The sequence below is a fragment of the Hemitrygon akajei genome, unplaced genomic scaffold, assembly GCF_048418815.1.
Source record: "Hemitrygon akajei unplaced genomic scaffold, sHemAka1.3 Scf000075, whole genome shotgun sequence".
Classification (NCBI taxonomy): Eukaryota; Metazoa; Chordata; class Chondrichthyes; order Myliobatiformes; family Dasyatidae; genus Hemitrygon; species Hemitrygon akajei.
Window position 1 is genome coordinate 4002633 of NW_027331961.1, and position 22160 is coordinate 4024792.

A 22160-nucleotide genomic window follows, 5' to 3' on the forward strand; every position below is an offset into this window, starting at 1 on the left:
TTACAGATTTCTTCACTCGCATCATTATATATGAGTTCAAGTTTAAGTTCCAATAAGTTTACTTCTTTGTTCTACTTTGTATGAGTAACATGCTTCATTATCTCTCTGGTTAAAGATAGACCTGACCTGCGAGATGTATTGGAAGAAAAGACCACGACAGGAAGAAAATCACAACTGAAGGCGAGTGAACAGCAACAATGAACCAGCCCGAAGACGGACAGCAGCAAATGGAGATAACCCATCTGACTTGGCGTCTCCATTGATTCAGTCAGGAGAGAGTTTGGTGAGTCTTATTTACCCAAACACTGGTCCTTTAGACATTACATTTCTGTGCCAAGGAAGGTAGGAAATAGCTGGAGTGGGACTGAATAAGCCTCGGAATACCAGTATGCGTCTGTCAGACCCATTTGCACTCACTGCAGATTTGCTAATTACTCTGAGAAGCCACGCAAATTCCCTCATATTGTTTGCTCATTTCAAACTCTTATCAGTTCTGCTGTTTCCTTGCTTGGCTGTGTTAGGTCACAATAATCTCAAAATGCATTGAGAATTTCCTCTCTTTATAAGAGGCCGCAGTTTTCTCCTGCTCTAGTGATTGCAGAAATGTGGAATTACCGTGAACTACAGCAACATGTCATTGACTCCTCTGTCTATTGCAAGCTGCAACGATATACTTGCCCTCGAGTATGTTGTCGCACAAGCCTCCGCAAACCCTCTTGAAGCCGAATGTCCCAGCACCACATTTCAGTCTTAACTAGCAAATGCCAAACAATAATTTACATTTGTATACCCTGTCGCCATCAAATGCTTTTCTACTAATAAATTGTCAGAACCTACGAACCTGTGATTAAGCATATTTAGGTTTTATAATGAAGTTATGTTCCCATTTGGCCCTGTACCAAAGGCATGGGTTATATCTGTACTTGAGATGTCCCTGCAGCCGGGACTTCTGGAGCTGCCGGGGTGAGTTTAAACTCAGTCGCTGCGGGATGGGAACCAGAGTGTTTGATCAGATAATAGAAGGGTTGATATAAAGGTAGATGCGAATTTCACAGAGACTGTGGAAGGGTCGGATGTGGACAGGGCATCATGTAGTCAGTTGGAAATGTCTTTAATTCAATACAATATGTATTAAGAACACGAGTAACTTAGAACATGGATGGTACATGTTATCACCATTACACAGACCGGACTGTTACAAGGGCAGGATTAGTGTTTGATGCTCCAGGTTTTACTTGTTTCATAATACATATGGGGTGGGGGGGGGGGGTGAAAGGCGGAGAATTGTCTTTACTAATTAGGAATCATATGACAGTTACATAAACAGAGGACATCAATGTGGGTGGAAATCAGAAAAGGGAAAGGAGCTATCATTCTGTGAGTATTCTATAGGCCTCCCCCAAAGCCACCGGGATAATGAGAGCAGATAACTTGGCAGATTTGGGAAAGGTGCAAAAACAACAAGGTTATTATCATTATTGATCTCAACTTTCCTGATGTTGATCCCACCTCCTTGTTCCAAAATGTGTCAATGGGGCAGAATGTGTTGTGTGTCCAGGAAGGATTCTTGACATGGTACGTGGATGGGCTAACTGGAGGATTTGCCATACTGTATCTAGTATGAGGCAATGATGCTGGTCAGGCGACAGATGTCACGATGGGTGACCTTTTTGAGATAGAGACCACAACACCCCAACTTTTATCATTGTCATGGACAAGGATAGTAGCAGACGATACGAGGCAGTATTTAACCAGTGGATGGATAGTTACAATGGTATTCGAAGCATCTTGGGGGTGTAAATTGGGAAAACATTCTCAAAGGGAAATGCCAGATGCAACTGTGAAGTTTGTTTCAGGAACACTTGAATGCGGTTCGGGGTAGATTTGTTCCACACACAGTGAAAGAATGTTTATATAAACGAACCGTGGTTCACAAGGGATGAGAACATTTAAGCAAGAGGGAAAAGGAAGCCTTATTTAGGTACAGTGAGCAACATTCAAGCGAGGCTCCAGAGAATTATATAGTATCCTGGAAGGAACTTAAGAAGCGACTTGGAGGTCGAAGGCAACTTGAGAAGTCCTTGGGAAGTAGGACGAAGGAAAACCCAAGGCATTCTACATGTGGGTGAAGAAGAGGAGGGTGAATAGATTGAGGGTAGGACTAGGACTACTCAGGAACAAAGGTGGAAACGTGGCTGGAGGATGCGGTGATAGGTGAGGTGCTTAATGAATGCTTTGCTTCAGTTACCAATGAGGTGGACAGTGATTGTGATGATAGCATAGCAGCATGGCAATATGAAGAAAGAGATGTTCAATCTACCAATATACACCACATTACTACAGGAAGTGAGGGGGGAGGTTACGGGGCATTGACAATGATCATTGTAGCCTCTCTGGCCACAGGGATAGTAACACATGATTGGAGGCTGTCAAATGTTGTTCCATAATTCAATTGTCATGGTTCCGGTTGGCTGTTCCCCTTTAACGCTCCTTTCTCCCTAATTATGCCCTAATTTCAGTCATTAGATCTCCATTGCTGCTAGTTTACTCAATTACCATACACCTGGTTTTCATCAGAGACTGTGAAATAAATACGATGGCGACACGATCACAGGTTGCCAGTTTGTTGGTCTATTCCCATGTGATACTTTGTTTCTCGACTGCTTAGAACTGTTTGTTCTAAGTTCAACTCCAGTCTCAAGATATTCCATGAAAACCGCGTCACCGTGTCAAGACTCCATGTCAGAGCTCCGTGTCAAGATTCCTCCGGTTTGCTGTCCAACGTTCACGCCTGCGGCCGCATCCCCAGCTCAATCTCCACGCCGGTGTCCTGCACTTGGGTTCTGCTCAGTCGCTCTGTGCCACATCAATAAACCCAATGGGTTTAATCCTGGGGATTATAGACCAGTGAGTGTTACATCGGGGTGGGCAAACCTTGGAACTCCAGCTGAAAACAATGAAAGACAGTTCCTTATCTTGCTCCGGTGGTTGGACTTGACAGCGGTGAAGGCAAGGCTCAAGGCAAGGCAAGGCTGCAGGCGACGCAGGCTCCAGGATGAAGGTGAAGGGAAGGGATACAGACAGGGGGTATGGACAAGAATCAGCTTCCTCAACAGAAACTGGGGAAAACCTGGACTAAGGAACATGGACCGGACTGTGAACCGGAATGCGCTACGATCTTAATGTGTTTCCCCGGAAAGGAGCTCCAAACCCACCAGACAAAGCAAGACTACCCAGACACACCAAGTCAGGAGACCAACTCTACCACCCAACAAACCAAAAACTAAAGCTACAAGACCTACACAAAACCACATAGTTACAGTTAACGTATAGTTACAACAGTGCAGCCAATACCATAACTGATTAAAAACAAAACCATGGGCACAGTAAAAAATAGTCCAAAGATGTTAAAAGATTCTAAGATCGAAAGAAACCATGACACAGTTTCCACAAGTCCTCAGGGTCCCGATAGACTCGTCATCCCACGCAGTCGGCAGAAGGGATTACCCCCGCTATGGACTTCCAAGGCGCCTGTGGACTCAGCTTCACAGACAATGAAAGCTCTGTCAGACCCAGCCTCGCAGACGCAGCACACAGTGAAAGCGCCCCGACCGCAGCGGACTCCGAGTCCGTCGAACCCGTTGTGTTAAAGTTAGACCTGAGGTGAGAGATTTATTGGAAGAAATGCCCCAAATGGAAGCAAACCACGAGTGAAGACGAGGGAACAGCAGCAAGTTAACCTGCCCGAGGACTGAGAGCACCAACTGGAGAGAACCCATCTGACTCAGAGTTTCCAGTGATTCAGTCAGCAGAAAGTCTCGTGAGTCTCATTTACTCAAACACTGGTCCTTTAGACATTACATACCTGCACAAAGGAAGGTAGTAAATAGTTGGGATGAGACTGAAAGTGCCCAGAAGTACCAGTTATGCCTCTGTCAGACCAGTTACAATCACTCCAGGTCAGGTGATGTGCTGTCAGTATCCCAGCTCTTTAAAGTCACTCACATTCCCCACACTGGGATTTGATATTACTCTGCGTCCCCTCGTGCCTGACGTCACGTGTGAGTTCCCCCACACTAGGATCTGACGTCACGTATGCACTTCCTTACGTCACACTGGTGCTGAGACGGTTGAATTTTACCGGCTAAGGTAACAGCTACCTGACCCACCCACCCCACCCGACAGACAACAGAGGCGTTACCCTCTTCACATTGGTGAGAAGTGATATCAATCACTGCTTACACCCAATAATAGAGATGGACCTGCTGATACCGACTTCCGCTCCCGTCCTGAAACTCCCATTCAAAACAGAACAAATCTCAAAGTAAATGTCCAGCCTTTTTATTTATTTACATTTCCCTCCACGTGAAGTGACTTCTGTGGCCGGATTATAATGTATTGCTGACAGAGAGGAGGAGACCGCTCGGCCCATTGGCTTGATGCAGGCTACTCGCAGAGTGAGTGATCTGGCAGAATTTTACTGAGATGATAAAGATGATGTGAGAGGGGGGTGAGTCTGAGAGGTTGTTTGTCTCTGGGGAAGGAGCCCATTGACAGTGGAGAAGGGGGGTGAGGATGGTGTGAGAGGGGTGTGAGTCTGAGAGGTTGTTTGTCTCTGGGGAAGGAGCCCATTGACAGTGGGGAAGGGGGGTGAGGATGGTGTGAGAGGGGTGTGAGTCTGAGAGGTTGTTTGTCTCTGGGGAAGGAGCCCATTGACAGTGGGGAAGGGGGTGAAGATGGTGTGAGAGGGGTGTGAGTCAGAGAGGTTGTTTGTCTCTGGGGAAGGAGCCCATTGACAGTGGGGAAGGGGGGTGAAGATGGTGTGAGAGGGGTGTGAGTCTGAGAGGTTGTTTGTCTCTGGGGAAGGAGCCCATTGACAGTGGGGAAGGGGGTGAAGATGGTCTGAGAGGGGGGTGAGTCCGAGAGGTTGTTTGTCTCTGGGGAAGGAGCCCATTGACAGTGGGGAAGGGGTGAAGATGGTGTGAGAGGGGGGTGAGTCTGAGAGGTTGTTTGTCTCTGGGGAAGGAGTCCATTGACAGTGGGGAAGGGGGGTGAAGATGGTGTGAGAGGGGGGTGAGTCTGAGAGGTTGTTTGTCTCTGGGGATGGAGCCCACTGACAGTGGGGAAGGGGGGTGAAGATGGTGTGAGAGGAGTGTGAGTCTGAGAGGTTGTTTGGCGGATCAAGGAGCAGGGTGAGGAAGGAGCCCATTGACAGTGGGGAAGGGGGGTATATTATTGAAAGGATGAAGATGGTGTGAGAGGGGTCGGACAGGATACAGAGGCGAGCAGAGGGATTCACCACATTGGGAGGCAAACACCGGCACACTGTTGATCTGCAAGTGTGGCCGATGGTCCGGGCAAAGTGGTTTGGAGTCGTGTTGGGGGGGCAAGAATGAACTGGTCTTGAGTCTTATTGAATGACAGGATGAACTGAACGGGCTGAGTGGCCTGCTCCTGTTTCTGGTGTCTTGGTGTTAAAAGGGAATGAATAACCAGACCCTTCTTGGGTCTGCATGATGTCCCAGTGGGTGTTTTAGGGACCGGTGCTTGGAGCCCAGTCGTTTCCAAACTGTGTCAACAACTTGGCTGAGGGAACAAATTTAACATTTTCTAGACTGCTCTTGAAAAAAATGTATATTTGTACATTGTTAATGACAGAAAATCTATATTTATGATTATTGACACAACATATATATTTGTATATTGTTAATGACATAAAACTTGTATTTCTATATTGATAATGGCGCAGAATTGTATAATCTGTCATCTGAATGTACTTGCCTGTGATGCTGCTACAAGTCAGTGTTTATCTGTCCCTGTACCTTCCCATATTGTGCACTTGGCAATAAATTCAATATTTGTTTCTGCTGCAGAAGTGGGTGATCTCACAGTTCCCACATTGGGCTCCAGCTGACCTGTTTCTCCAACTCACTCCTTTTACCTCAGTTTCCCTGAAACCTCTTGACAAGAGACACAGAACATTGAACAGTACAGAACCAGAACAGGCCCTTCGGCCCAAAACGTTTTGCTCTGCTAATTAAATTAGGAATCAAATGGCTAACTAATCCCTTCTGCCAACACAATGTCCACACGTCCCTCACACTCATGTGCTGATTTAAATATCTCTTAAAAGTCACCGCTGTGTCTGCCAGAACCAGCACCCCGGGCAACACATCCTAGCAACCCGCCACTCTCTCTGGTAATAACACTTGCCCCTCACATCTCCTTTCAAACTACTCCCCCTCACTTTAAATACATGGCCTCTTTTATTAGACATGTCTAACCAGGATAAAAAATATTGTCTGTCTTCTCTATCTCTGCCTCTCATAATGTTATACACCTCCATCGTCTCACCCCAGCCTGCAGGGCTCCAGAGAAAACAACCCAAGTTTGTCCAACCTCTCATTATAGCTCATGCCCTCTAATCCAGGCAATATCCTGGTAAACCTCTTCTGCACCATCTGTGCGTTATGTAATGAGGGACTGAGGTGCAGTGACTAGGGAGGGAGGTAGAAAGTACATTGTATTTATTGTAAGAGTTATCAGGTATAAGAATGAAAATGACTTTAACGATTATTTGGACTTTGTTGAGATTGTACCTGGAATATGGTGTAAAATCCTGCCCCACCTCAATACTAACACGGGTTATATAGACCAAAGAACAAACTGCCGGAGGAACTCAGTGGGTCGGGCAGCATCTGTGGAGGGAAATGGACCGTCAACATTTCGAGCCGAGACCCTCCCTCTGGCCTGAGAGTGGACGGGAAATAGTCCGAGAAAAGAGGTGAGGGGTGGGGATGAGGCAAGAGCTGGGGAGAGAGAGAGATGGATCCAGGTGAGGGGGGAGGTGGGAAGGTGGAAATAGTGACAGGGGTGGGAGGTGAGTGGTTGGGGCAACACGGGGCTGCAGAAGATGGAAATTAATTCTATAGAGGATGAACAAAGAGGTTAGAGAGTATTTGTTGTAGAGAGTGCAACAAAGATTCAGCAGACTGATCCCTGGAGTGGTGAGGTCATCATATGAAGAAAGATCAAATGTGATAGCCCTTTCATTTAGAGAATCGAGGACTGAGAGGTGAACACATTGAAATGCACAACATCATTACCGGTTGAACAGCGATCCCAGTCTCTGGAAAAGGGGGTGGACTGTCCGAGACTGAGATGAGGGGAGATGTCTCCACTCCGAGGGTGGTGAATGTCTGTAAATCCCCTCCACAGAGGGCGGTGAAGACTCGGTGATCGTCCTCACATAAAACAGAGGCCGGCAGATGTGTGGAGACCGAAGGGATGGAGGAAATGAGGATCGGGCAGAAACATGTTGCTGAGATGGGAGAGCAGCCGCCATCTTGTTGATGGTTGGAGGGGCTGAATGGCCACCTCCTGTTGCTTCTCGCTTGATGTTTCAGTGATCCTGTTCAGTGCGGCCGGGGAAATGTGAATAGAAACATAGACTGATTTAAATAAAACCTGCACAATTCTGGATTGGGTCTAAAATGTGTGCCGGACCGGGATGGGATTCAGACCCGTAACTGTGACCCGGCGGGTGGAGGGATGTGGACGGGGAAGATGCAGAGGGAAATTTTAAAATATATCCAGTGTAATTATGAGATGATGTTTGAAATGCGGTGGGGGGGGGGTGTCGGGCAGCGTGTGAGGAGCGAGGAGCGGAGTCACCGAGTCACGTGGGAGACCGTCCACCCGTCATGTGATCCCGTTGTACCGCAGGGCTGCAGCATCTGCAGGTCCGTTTCCGAGGCCCCGCTCACAGCTCCGATAACGCGCTGACGACATCGCGCATGCTCAGTACGGGAAGGGACTTTAGTCTGCAGAAGCAAAATGCTCCCACGAACGGAGCCTTTGTTGCAGCGCAGATGGAATTAAACACTGCCGGACAAACGTTTATGAAACCTGGACGTTTTTCTTTGTTGTACTGCATTTTTATCCTGTCCTTTAATTAGTAAGTAAGATCAAAAAAATGTTTTTTTTTTCTCTTGTCTGTCTTCATCCTAAAATATTCATAGATGCATTTTACAAAAGAGGACACATCTATGATGTTGTGCTTTTCTCAGTCCGTGTGAAAATTTCCGGCTCAGAGCAATGGTTGATCCATGTAGCTGCAAAAATAGTAATTAGAGGGAACATTGGAGACCGAACCACGTTACATTCTATGCATATTAATCACGATTGAATATGGTACATTATCGTGCTTCCTGTTATCGAGGAGATGTTAAAAGTCAATAGAGTGGACAAAACAGTTTCACCGGGAGCCTCTCTGGTATCCAGGAAATAATAATGAATAACGCAAGAAAAATTAATAATAGTTTCGCCTTGTCCGTGGGAGCGTACTGTGAGGCAAAGACGCTCAGGTGCTGAACGATATAGAACTAATATTGAGCCGCGAATAACTAGACGGTCCATTTACTATAAATTCAAGAGCTTTTCGTTTTCGTTTCTCGAAAGATCACTATTAATGCCCCGATAATCACTTTTACTATATTTTCAGAACACTGTGTGTAGTACCTCCCCCATTATAGGTATGAGCAAGGATGAGATCTGGGCCAAATTGCGCAATTAAGCGTTCAGCATATCACGCATCATCCTGGATAATCCCAGTTCTGATACTGGGTCTTCCACAGTGTCTTGTTCCACAGATGCAATCTGCTGTACCGAGTTTCCAGCACTTTATAAGAGGACGCAGGAATATGACATTGGGGCGGGAAAAAAAATCAGCCATGATTGAATGATGGAGGAGACTCGATGGACTGAATCACTTCATTCTGCTCTGATATCTTATCATGACTGAATGATGAGTCCTTCGTATCCCGTATCAGGATTTGTGACGTGTGAGGGACAATTATAGATTTGTTCCATGAGATTCTTTTATTTGTCTTAGGCGTTTAAATTTCAGTGAGATTCGCTTTTGAAAAAATTGAGCAGAAATATTTTTTTCTCCTTTGTATTGTTAATGTGCTTCATTATCTCTCTGGTTAAAGTTAGACCTGCGGTGAGAGATTTATTGGAAGAAAAGCCCACAGCTGGAAAGAAGCCACGAATGAGAACGAGGGAACAGCGACAAGTGAACCAGCCCGAGGACTGAGAGTACCAACTGAAGAGAACCCTCTGACTCAGAGTTTTCATTGATTCAGTCAGGAGAAAGTTTGGTGAGTCTCATTCACTCGAACACTGGTCCTGTAAACATTACATATCTTTACAAAGGAAGGTACGAAATAGGTGGAATGCCTCGGTCAGACCAAGTTGCAATCACTCCAGGTCTGGTAATGTGCTTTCAGAAGCCCAGCTCTTTACAGTCAATCACATTCTCTCAGTCTTTGCTCATTTGAAGGTCCTGCATCATCTGAAGTAGCTTTTGGTTAGTTCTAATGTTTCCTTGTTACGTTATAATCATCTTAAAATGCGTTGACAATTTCCTCCCTTTATAAGAAGCCCCAAGTGTGTCGTGTGGTAGTGATTGTAGAAATGTGGAATTACCATGAACTGCAGCAACATGCCCTTGATCCCATTGGCTATTGCAATCTTCAGTGGTATACTTACCCTCGAATATATCGTCACGTAGGCCTCCGCGGAGAACAGACCATTTATAAAGCAAAATATCCCAACGCTGCATTTTATTCAGTCCTAACTAGCACATGGCAACCCATAATTTACATTGACATACCTTGGCCTCATCAAGTACTTTTCTGCTAATCAAATTGTCAGAACCTGTCAACGTGACATTAAGCAGAGGTGGAAATTCAAAGTTATGTTCCCATGGATGTTGTGCATGCGACTTCAGTAAAGCCTTTGACAAAGTGTCACATGACAGCTTGGCCCCGATGATTAGGTCCCATGTTGTCCGGAGAGAGCAAATTGGATGTATTCAAAATTAGCTTCAAGGTAGCAAGCAAAGAGTGCTGGTTGAAGGTTTCTCCTCGCAATGGATGTGAGTAATTAGCGATGTGCCGTGAGGCTACAAATTGGGACCTTTGATATTCGTTATTTTATAGCAATGATTTGGATGCGGTTGCACAAGGATTACTTGACAGGTAAGTTCGCAGAATGCACAACATTAGTAGATCTGTTCACAGAGAAGATTATCGTAGCATCTAGGGGATCTAAATGGACAGGGGCTGGTAAAGAGATTGCAAAGCCAATCTGATCAGCAGCGGATTCATGCAGATGTTGGGGATCATGTGGAGGAAACAGCCAGAGGAAGTGGATGAGCCAGGTGCAGTTGCATAAATCAAAAAGCAGTTGGGGTGTGTAGATGGAGTGAAGAGGCCAGAAGGGAGATAGCCCCATCACAGGAAATTGTGACCATCTCAGTGGGCACTGTGGTTGGCATTGTCTCGTTGGGCTGAACGCTCTGAATTTGCATTTTATTGCACTGTGACTCTGTCAGTAGATGCGCCAGTTATCAGTGGACAGATATGGTGTGGAAGTGGTTACTAACAGGATGTGTTTGGTACCCATGCCAAATGCTACAGGGGATGGAAATACTGTCATATTTGCAAAGTAGTCGTACTCTCTGACTCACTGTCTGCTTGTTGTGAAATTTAGAGCCTCACCAGCAGGAGGAGCTGTCCTGCAGAATGACCAAAGTGTAAACAAGACGACGACAATCAACAATCGTCAGTCAGAATCAGAATGGACAAAGGTATGATGACAGGGATCTTTGAATTAATTTTTTGTCGCGTTTGTACACAATAGTTCAGATGAAAAAAAAACTGACAGAGGTGTTAACAGGGCATAGAAAAGTTTCATCCAGCAGAGTCATTTATCCCACTGGTAAAGCGGCCTTGAGTAATTGATCAATCCAACAGTTCCAGCGCAGGGACCTGACACCAGTAATGGTCGAATCACTCCGCTCATCATACAAAGCTTCAGCTGAGTGAAAGGAGCAGGGACTCCTGAATCAGGTGGTCGTGAGTGAAACACAGACAGGAATGTGACAGCGAACTTGTGGTTTATGTGAATGTTCACGGTCAGGGTCCATTTCACCTCCAGACAGGCCCTGATATGTAAGACATCTTCAACTTTCATTTATAAAATTCAGAAGCAGATGATAGGAGCATTTCCGGGATTTCCGAGATTCTATGATAACACAGCATTTCAGGTTTTGGAAGGAAAGCTACCAACTCCCCCCTGGTTTTTCTTGCCTGCTACGCAAAGGAGGAGGGGTGTCACCGAAATCTGTTTTCTGTAGCGGGGCGGAGATCATTGCCGGTGCTGGGAATGGCTGAGGATCAGGAGGCAGCTCATTGTAGATACATTTGTGATCTGCTTCGGAGTTTTAACACCCCAGTGAATGTCTGGGCTGTGGAGAAATGGTGAACCTGAGTTTCTAAATATTTCCCTCTTGAGATGATCTTCTACCTGAATTTAAATTCCCAGGATCTTGGCTGGGAAACCCGGCATAACCAATGACCAAATCTCTCTGTCACCTCTAGACAATGTGATTGTGCTCAAATCTGAGATTCCAGCTGGAATAAAAACGATGTTCCAGCCTGGAAACAGGTCCTTCAGCCCATATAATTCATGCTGATCTAAATGTCCCATTTTCCTGCAGTTTTCCCAAATTTCCCGAGTAAACTTCTTCTCCCCTTTTTCCTGCCCACATGCTCTCAATTTTGTAATTTTATTTGTGTTTGCGGCCTCCTCCGGATGCATGTAATTTATACCCATCAGCCACCACGTGAATAAATGCCCCTTTGGTCCCTTTTAAATCTCTGCCCTCGAGTCTCAGATTCCCCTACCCGGGGAAAAAGACTGTGACCATCTACCCTATCTGCACCCCTGATTACTGTGTGTGTGTGTGTGTGTGTGTGTGTGTGTGTGTGTGTGTGTGTGTGTGTGTGTGTGTGTGTGTGTGTGTGTGTGTGTGTGTGTGTCTCTGTGTGTGTGTGTGTGTGTGTGTGTGCGTGTGCGTGTGCGTGTGCGTGTGCGTGTGCGTGTGCGTGAGTGTGAGTGTGAGTGTGTGTGTGTGAGTGTGAGTGTGTGTGTGTGTGTGTGTGTGTGTGTAAGGTTTCCCTTCAAGCTCCTGAGCTCCAGGGCAAGCTGCCCCAGCCCAACCATATAACACAAAAAACAACACCCTAGCCCAGTATCGTAGTGTTCATTCTTCACTTCACACTTTCCAGCTTCATCACCTCCATCCTATAGATTAGCAACTGCAACTACACACAAAGCTCTATAACCAAGACTTTGCCAATGACATGCATAGTTGTTACATGATGATCAGCAGGTGGGGGATAAGATGGGAACCAGGGGAGAGGACAGCATAGATCTCAGGGGAATGGTCAGCCTGGTTAACTCCAGTCCCCTTGTCCAGTCTCCAGCCCCTCGTGTGACAAAGCAACTGGACAATGTGTGATCCAGCAGACGGCACCATGTGTAATCCCGTTGCTGGTCTTTGTGTGACACAGACTACTGGACAGTTAGTGACCGAGGGAGATTTTAGCTTGTGGAAGATAATCACAGTGATATTTCCCGGTATCACCGGACACCGGTGCATTATGATCCCGTGGTCATCCGTGCGTTCAACTGCTGTGATTAGTATTACTGTGCTTATCGTGCTATTTTACTGGGAGTAAATGTGTCCGGTCACCGGCTTATCGGGATGGTCACCTGACAGGATGTACGGGTCACATTAACCAGCACAGTTTCACTCCAAATCTGGTCACAACACAAAGGAAAAAAAAACATACAACAACTACACTAAACTACACACCCATCTAGGACTGCATAAAGTGCACAAAACAGTGCAGACATTACAATAAATAATATACGTGACAATAGGGCAGTAAGGTGTCAGGCCAGGTGTTGGGTATTGCGGAGTCTGATAGCTTGGGGGAAGAAACTGTTACATAGTCTGGCCGTGAGAGCCCGAATGCTTCGGTGCATTTTCCCAGATGGCAGGAGGGAGAAGAGATTGTATGAGGGGTGCATGGATCCTTTATAATGCTGCTGGCTTTACGGATGCAGCGTGTGGTGTAAATGTCCGTAATGGCGGGAAGAGAGACCCCGATGGTCTTCCCAGCTGACCTCACTATACGCTGCAGGGTCTTGCGATCTGAGATGGTGCAATTTCCGAACCAGGCAGTGGTGCAGCTGCTCTGGATGCTCTCAATACAACCACCTTAGAATGTGATGAGGATGGTGGGTGGGAGATGGACTTTTCTCAGCCTTCGCAGAAAGTAGAGACGCTGCTGGGCTTTCTTGGCTATGGAGCTGGTGTTGAGGGACCAGGTGAGATTCTCCGCCAGATGAACACCAAGAAATTTGTTTTGTTCACATTCAGAGACAGGCTGCTGGCTCTGCACCAGTCCATTAGCTGCTGCACCTCCTCTCTGTAAGCTGACTCGTCGTTCTTGCTGTGTGTTGCAGCACAGTTGTGGGTCAGCAGAGTGAACAGCAGTGGTCTGTGCACACAGCCGTAGGGGGACTCCGTGCTCAGTGTGATGGTGTTGGAGATGGAGAATTAATCCAATTTTGTATCTGTAGGCAGGTTCAAGACACGGTTTTTTGTTGAGTTGGGTGAGAGCGGTGGAGACGTGGGATATCTGAGTTCAAGCCAACATTTTCCTTTTTATATTCACAGAGCCAGAGTTTACAATCTCCGACCTCCTGGCACAGGGGGAGGAATATCGACTGTACCAACTGACAAAGTTCTACAGGGACAGACTCAAACAAGCAATTGAAGAAAAGGTTGAGAGACTGGGTTGGATGTTGACAAAGGAGGGACATTTCAGTAGAGAAGAAAATGAGGTGAGTGCAGTTCGTGTATTGTCACTGATCTGCTGGTATCAGAGGGAATAGTGATCAACATTAATCTCCTGCACGTTTTAGGAGATCGACTTGGGAATGGAGACTTTGATCTCTGACTTGTCTCTCGCAGATCTGGTTTCAGTTTTTAAGGTGGGGAGCACTGGGAACTGCAGGTTTAGCATCACCTTTTCTTGTATCACCTGCTGTATTTATCAGTGTGAAGTAAGAGCAGTGGCTGCATATCTGGGCTTCCAAAAGGCATTCGGTCTGAAACTAATTTCAAATCTTGGCTGAACCGTCGGGTAGCTTCACATCATCTCATTAATCCAGGATGAGTATTAAACTGTCAATTAGGCCAACCGGCTTCACTGCGGTACCTGAGGCAGGGAAACCAGCTAACCACAGCTTGTCTTGGCTCCGTGAGTTCCCAAACAATGTGTTGCTGACTTGTCATAGTCACAGCAAAGTACAGTGCAGAAACAGGCCTTTTGGCCTATCTATTCCATGCCAGACTACAGAATCTACTTATTCCCATTGACCTGCACCGGGCCATGGCGCTCTATACGCTCATTACGCAAGCATCTATTCAGAATTCTCTTAACCACTTGCACTACTTGCCCTGCTAGCTAGTTTCGCACTCTCACCACCCTCTGAGTAAACCGGTTTCACCTTTGTACCCTTTGAAATTTTCACCTTCCACCCTTTGGTGATAACCTCTTGTTGTAGTACCTCTTTACCTCAGTACAAAATGCCTGCTTGCATTTATCCTACCTATATCCCAATGTAATTGTGTACACTTCTATCAAATCTCCGCTCAGTCTTTCATGTTCCAATGAATAAAGTCCTAATCAGTTCACTCTTTTCTTATAACTTAGGTCTTCCAGTCCAGGTAACATCCTTGTAATGTTTTTTTTCTGTACTCTTTCAAACATTTCCATCTGTCCTGCAGGTAGGTGTGCAGAACTGCACATAATATCCAAATTAGGCCTCTCCAACGTCTTATACAACATCATATCGTACACGATATTTTCAATTACCAAGGATAATGCGGTAAGAAACTTACTTTCAGAGCCTATCAACATTTGCTGCCACTTTCAATGGCTTATGTACCTGTATTCCCAGATCACTTTGTTCTACCGGTCGCTGTGTAAGATCTACCCTGATTGGTCCATCCAAAGTGCAACATCTTGCACCTGTCAGCATTAAATTGCATCGGCCCCTTTTAAACCCATTCTCCGGTTGGTCCAGACCTCACTGCAAGCTCTTGTAATCAACCTCTTTGTCAACTGCTCCTTCCCAATGTTTGAGTCATCAACAAATTTGCTGATGCTGTTAACCGTAATTTCATCCAGATCATTGATATAGATGACAAACAACAACAGGCACAGCACCGATCCCCATGACACTGCACGAGATACAGGCGCCAAACAGAAATGCAACAGTCTATAGTGACACTCCGGATTCTTTCCAAAAAGTTAGTGTCTAATCCAGTTTACTACTTTATCTTGAATGCTAAGCAACTGAATCTTCTAGACCGACCTCCTATACGGGACCTTGTCAAATACCGTGCTGAAGTCCATGTAGACAATATCCACAACGTTGCCTTCATCAACTTTCCTGGTAACTTCCTCGAAAAACTCTGAGATTGATTGGATGTGAAAGATCACGCACAAAGCTGATATCTTATGACCACAAACATCAATAGTTTGATCTAAAAGGGCAGAAGAAAGCACAAAACATAAAATAAATCTGGTGACTAGCTGATATCTCATGATCCCAAAAAAATCAACAGGTTGTCCTGAAAGGGAAGAAGATCAACAGGATTTCCTGAAAGGGAAGGGGCAAACAAAAAAAACAACTGCTAACTTGCTGAATATCTGACTAATGAGAGACAGGGTCACACCATTTCAGGTCACTCTCCTTGGAGCTCACAAACAGTGATTGTCTTGTTCTGGATCTCACCTATTCAGCCATGAGTGGTATTAGAAAATCAAGTGTGTTACACCCGTGAGTAACTCTGTTCTCGTTGGGATTCATTGGCGCTGTCTGTAATGAATCACACAGGCATTATCCAAAGGCAAGAGGTAATCTGTAAATATGATGCTGATCTATAAATTCATCATCTGGAGACATCTGCTTTACTGGTTAAATTTCTTTCACAACTGTAACTCCTCAGACCTGGTAGCAGTGAAACTGAGGGATTATTTTACAGTGCAGTGGGCCATCAGGGAATTATGCTGATTTATTTCATAATTGTTGTCCATTATTCCCTACTGATATCTGTTCTAGGAGATCAATCATTCAAATCCGGGACACAGAACATAGAATAGTACAGCACAGTACAGACCCTTCGGCCCACAATGTTGTGCTTACCCTTAAACGCTGCCTCTCTTATTTCTCAGAGCAATGTCCTAAGCCCATCCATATTCAGTTACCTTAATTCCATCATAGGTGTATGTTGCTTGAAGACTATTCAATGTTTAATTCATAATTCCTCAGTTAATCAGGAAACCCATGCCTGCATTCAGGAAGTCATTACCATTTTACGGTATGAGTGTCAGGCAGTAACCATCTCCATTATAAGACAGCCGCACTGACATTCCTTAATCTTCTTTTGTCTTTATACATCATGAGACCATAAGGCATCAGAGCACAATTGGCCATTAGGCCCATCGATTCTGCTCCGCCATTACATCATGGGTGATTTACTATCCCTCTCAACCCCATTCTCCTGCCTTCTCCCAGTGAACTTTGCTGACCAGACGAGTCAAGAAGATACCAACCTCTGTTTTAAATATACTCAATGACCTGGTCTCCGCAGCTGTCAGTTCCAATGGATTCTGCAGTTTCACTACTCCTAGGCTAAATAATATCCTCATTTCTGTTCCAAATGGACGTCCCTCTAATCTGAGGCTGTTCCGTCTGGTTCTAGACTCCCCCACGTAAAAACAACATCTCCACATCCTCTCAATGTCTTTCGATATTCCACAGGTTACAATTAGATTCCCCCCTCATCCTCTCACACTCCAGCTATTACAGGTGCATCCAGGATCCATTCCCGTCAAAATCTGGTTTAATATCACAGGTTCTGTTCGTTTAGATTCCTCTCTGGATTTTTCACAACGCCATCACATATTTTCTCTGATCAGGGGATCAAAATATGCGAGTGCGGTCTGGCCAGTGTTAGTTCTTATATTCTGATCCTCTCGAAATGAATGCTGGCATTGTATTTGCCTTTCCGAACAGACTCAAACTGCATGGAATCCTGCACCAGGTCTCCAGAGACTCTTTACAACTCTGATTTCTGAATTTTCTCCCAGATTCAAAAATAGTCTACGTCTTCATTATTTCTGCTAAAGTATATGGCCACGTACCTCACTATACTACATTCCAATTGCCACTGATGTGTCCATTTTTTCATAGGTCCATGTCCTCCCGCGAAATCTCTGCTTTCTCAACACTTACCCTCCCTCCCCATATCTTCGTAACGCCCACAATAATGGCCATAAAGCCTACAAATCATTGACATAACGGAAAAAGAAACTGTCCCAAAACCAACCACTGCATAACACCACTGGTCACCAACATTCGACCAGAGAAAGCCCTATTTGTTCCCACTCTGTGCTTCCTGGCAGTCAGACAAATCTGTCTGGAGAAAATCTTGGATCTTCTATCCATGCCAGTGTCTTTCTTGTCCTACTTTCGGCCCTTGTTAAACGGCGTCATGTGGGACACCTGGTCAAATGTCCTCGGGAAGTCCAAGTAAACAACTTGCACTGACTCTCTGTTGTCGACCCAGCATGCTGTTCTCTCAAAAAATTCCAACAGTTCTGTCAGGCAAGATTTCCTTCCATGGATGTTGGCCTTTTTCTTATCATGTGCGTCCAAATACCCCGAAACCTTATCCTCAATTATCGACTGCTGACATCTTCCCAAACGCTGATCAGACTAACTGGCCTACAGTTTAAAATGATCAGTCCTCCGGAACCATTCCAAAATCTACTGATTCTTGAGTGATCATTACTAATGTCTCCACAATCTCTTCAGCCTCCTCTTTCAGAAGCAATCGGGTGAGTTGATCTGGACTCATATATCTTCAGAACTTTCAGCTTACCAAGTGCCTTCTCCGCAATAATTGCAAACAGACTCACTTCTGCCACCTGACATCCTCAAATATCTGGCACGTTCTAGTGTTTTTACAGTGAGGACTGACGCAAAATGCCGACCAATACCTTCCGGCATTTCCTTGTCCCCTGACAGTACCTCTCCACTGTCATTTTCCAGTGGTCCAATATCCACTCTCCTCTCTTTCAATCTTCATATATCAGACGGACGTTTTGGTAAGCTATTTTACATCATTCTCTAGCCCACCTTCCTATTTCATATTTTCTCTATTTACGGTTTTTGAATTGCCTTCTGTTGATTTGTAGAAACATCCCAGTCCTCCAGCTTTCCACTATATTTTGTAATATTCTGTGCCCTCTCCTTTGCTTTTGTGCTGCTTTGACTACCTCGTCAGCCACAGTTGATCATCCTCCCTTTAGAATAATTCTTCATCTTTGTGATCATTTGTCCTTCACCTTCTGCATTTCTCCGAGAAACTTCAGCCTTTCCTGTTCTGCCATTGTCCCTGTTAGTGTCATTTTCGAATTTATTTTTGCCCAGCTCCTCTCTCATGTCGAGGTAATTCCTTTATTCTACTGTAGCACTGATACCTCTAACTTTACTTTCTCCCTTTCAACCTGCTGGCTGAATGTTGCTATTCTATGATCACTGCCTCTTAAGGGTTTATTTAGCTGAAGCTCCCTAATCAAATCTGGTGCAATACACAACACAGAATCCAGATCCGCCTTTCCTATAGTGGGCTCAACCATAGGTTTCTCTCAAAAGCCATCTCATAGGCATTCTATAAATTCCCTCACTTGGGATTCAGCACCGACCTGATTTTCCAAACTACCTGCATATTGAAACTCCCCGTGACAATTTTAGCATTGACCTTTTTCCATGCCTCTCCTCTCCCCCGTTGTAATTTGTAGCCCACATCCTGGCTACTGTTAGCACGCCTGTATATAATTTCCATCAGGGTCATTTTACCACATCGTCTAATCCGACATCACCTCTTTCTCAGGACTTTTCATTTTTAATGACAGCAGTTTCGACCCAACACTTTCACCTACCTGCGTATCCTTTCGATTCAATATTTATCCTTGGATTTAAGTACCCAACTATAAACTTTTGTCAGCCACGATTCAGTGATGCCCGCCATCCATTTGTTTTTGCTCTCTCTCTCTCCCCCTCTTCCGTTCTTGTTGTCACATCTTGTTGATGTAATGCTGCACATTGACAGATCGAGGAAATTAATCACATTGCATCTACTGCAGGGTGTCAGTAAATCCTTATTCTTACACAATATTGATTTAGAATTTCCTTCAGTTACTGTTTCTCTGTTAATGACTGAACCCAGAGAGGATGAGGCAACAGCCCAGTGACTGCATCTGTTCTGAAGCTACTGGGGCCATGAACAGATACTTTCCTGCACATTCTCCATGTCTGTCTGTCTGCTCCACAATAAGTCCATTGTTTCCTTTTGTAGAAAGTCACTGAGCTGACAGAGAAGGGAAACCGGGCAGAGAGTTCCAGACTCTTCCTCAGTTTGGTGAATGGCAAAGGCTCCCGGGCCCGGAGGGCGATGTGGGAATCCTTTCTGATGTGGAGGACTGAGTTACCGAAGTTGGACAGAATACTGAGGGAAATACAGGAACTCGGTATGTTAAAAACACGCACTGAACACAAAGGCACATTGAGATAAACATTTTAGTTATTTTAATTATTTTAGCTCTGTTTCCATGGATTTTTTAAATATTTAAACAGGTCCTGATCCACAGGAATACATGAACATTGGCCAAGGTTTATCTGAATTACCCTCTCAGCTGATAGGTGAGTGATGAAATGCACAGTTCAAACCATATCTCAAGTGTTAGTCTGTGACTTGGCAAAACCTGGGAATCAAAATTCGCCATTAATTATTCGCTGATCTCTGGATTCAAGTAACAATTCAACGAATCTCTCTTTGCAGCCTGAATATTCTACAAAATATATTTTTCTATTAATCCAGCTTTTGCTTCTGCTGAAGCCTTCATTCCAGGTCCTAACGCTCTGGGAATCCCCGCACACCCCAGGCAGGCTCCTGATACACTGTATGACCCCGTCCAGGTGACGTTTCTATCTTCAGATCTTTCATCTTCCAAGCCCCTTTTCCTTTGTAATAGCACTACACGCAATTCTGTTTGCTGATGTTCTTTACCTTTTGGAATTCTGCCAGTGACTTGCACAGAGTTTGTCTGGCATTTCCTTTTCACACGTTACTGCAACTACAACAGCAGTTTCTAGTGGTCCGATATCGACCCTCTCCCTTTTTTCACTCTTTATATATCTGGGAAAGAAAAAAAATATACTTTGGTCTCCTTTATTATATTATTGACCATTTCCTTGCATTTACTGCACATTTATGTACAAGTAGGAGCATCTATAACATAGTTGCCTCCGACATGACCTTAGTCACTAGACTCTAGACACTAGAATACTACAGCACAGTACAGGCTCTTCGGCCCCGGATGTTGTGTCGACCCATGTATTCCTTTAAAAAGAGTACTAAACCCACACTACCCCGTGACCCTCTATTCTTCTTTCATCCATGTGCCTGTCCAAGAGGTTCTTAAATACCCTTAATGTTTTAGCCACCACCACCATCCCTGGCAAGTTGTTCCAGGCACCCACAACCCTTTGTAAAAAACTTACCCCTGATGTCTCCGCTAAACTTCCCTCCCTTAACTTTGTACATATGCCCTCTAGTGTTTGCTATTGGTGCCCTGGGAAACAGGTTCTAGCAATCCAGCCTATCTATGCCTCTCATAATTTTTTAGACCTCTATCAAGTGTCCTCTCATCCTTCTACGCTCCAAAGAGAAAAGTCCCAGCTCTCCTAACCTTGCTTCACATGACTTGTTCTCCAAACCAGGCAACATCCTGGTAAATCTCCTCTGCACCCTCTCCATAGCTTCCACATCCTTCCTATAATGAGGTGACCGGAACTGAACACAATAATCTAAGTGCGGTCTCACCAGAGATTTGTAGATTTGCAACTTGGCCTCTCTACACTTGAACTCAATCCCCCTATTAATGAAGCCTAGCATCCCATAGCCCTTCTTAACTATCCTATCAACCCGTGCAGCGACCTTAAGGGATGTATGGATTTGAACCCCAAGGTCCCTCTGTTCATCCACACTCTTAAGAAATCAATGATTAAACTTGTACTCAGCATTCTGGTTTGTCCTTCCAAAATGCGTCACCTCACACTTATCCGGATTGAACCCCATCTGCCACTTTCCTGCCCAAATCTGCACCCTGTCTATATCCTCTTGTGACTTTCGACAACCTACAGCTCCATCCACAACTCCTCCAATCTTCACGTCATCCACAAATTTACTCACCCATTCTACATCCAGGTCATTTATAAGAATCACAAATAGCAGGGGTCCCAGGACAGATCCCTGCGGCACTCCACTAGTCACCGACCTCCAGGCAGAATACTTTCCTTCCACTACTCCCCTCTGCTTTCCTCCTGTAAGGCAATTATTTATTCAAACAGCCAAGGTTCCACTTATCCTGTGTCTCATGATTTTCTGGATGAGTCTCTCGTGAGGGACCTTGTCAAATGCCTTGCTAAAATCCATGTAGACCACATCTACTACCGTACCTTCATCAATTGCTTTTTGTTACCTCTTCAAAAAACTCAATTAGCCTCGTGAGGCACAACCTTCCCTTCACAAAGCCATGTTGACTCAGACAGTAAATTCCAGCCACCCAGAACTCTGTTAAAAAACTACCCACAATTGCTGTAAATTTACCCCATCTAACCTTAACCAAATGCCCTCTGGTATTAGACACCAGTCATATGTAAAAAAAAATAACAAACAAAATACAGGCTGTCGACCCAAACTCTTATCTCTCAAACCTGTACACCTCAAACAGGACATAGAGGGTAGTAATCTCCGGATTGCTGCCTGTGCCACGTGCCAGTGAGGGTAAGAGTGCGATGCTCTGGAAGATGAACACGTGGCTGAGAAAATGGTGTAGGGGACAGGGTTTCAGATTTCTAGAACATCGGGACCTCTTCAGGGGCAGGTGGGACCTGTGCAAGAGAGACGGGTTACACCTGAACTACAAGGGGACCAATATACTTGCAGGGAGGTTTGCTAGTGTTATTGGGGAGGGTTTAAACTAGATGGGAACCAGAGTGCCAGAGTAGATAGTGGAACGGGGATAAAAATAAATGATGTTGGTAGTTCATGCAAAGTGACAAATAGCAAGATTGTGTGTGTTGGTAATAATCTTCTG

At 45.1% G+C, this 22160-nt stretch overlaps 1 protein-coding gene across 1 annotated transcript in view; it reads left to right on the top strand.

The window, feature by feature from the left end:
- The window catches only part of LOC140722330 (NACHT, LRR and PYD domains-containing protein 3-like), a 49946-nt gene that overhangs the window by 3623 nt on the left and 24163 nt on the right, over positions 1-22160 (top strand). The window contains exons 2-7 of the mRNA XM_073037106.1: positions 116-283; positions 8994-9161; positions 10558-10654; positions 13598-13764; positions 19358-19529; positions 19636-19701. Coding sequence (XP_072893207.1) covers positions 10645-10654; positions 13598-13764; positions 19358-19529; positions 19636-19701 — 415 coding nt within the window. The 5' untranslated portion in view covers positions 116-283; positions 8994-9161; positions 10558-10644. The remainder of the gene's footprint in view (positions 1-115; positions 284-8993; positions 9162-10557; positions 10655-13597; positions 13765-19357; positions 19530-19635; positions 19702-22160) is intronic.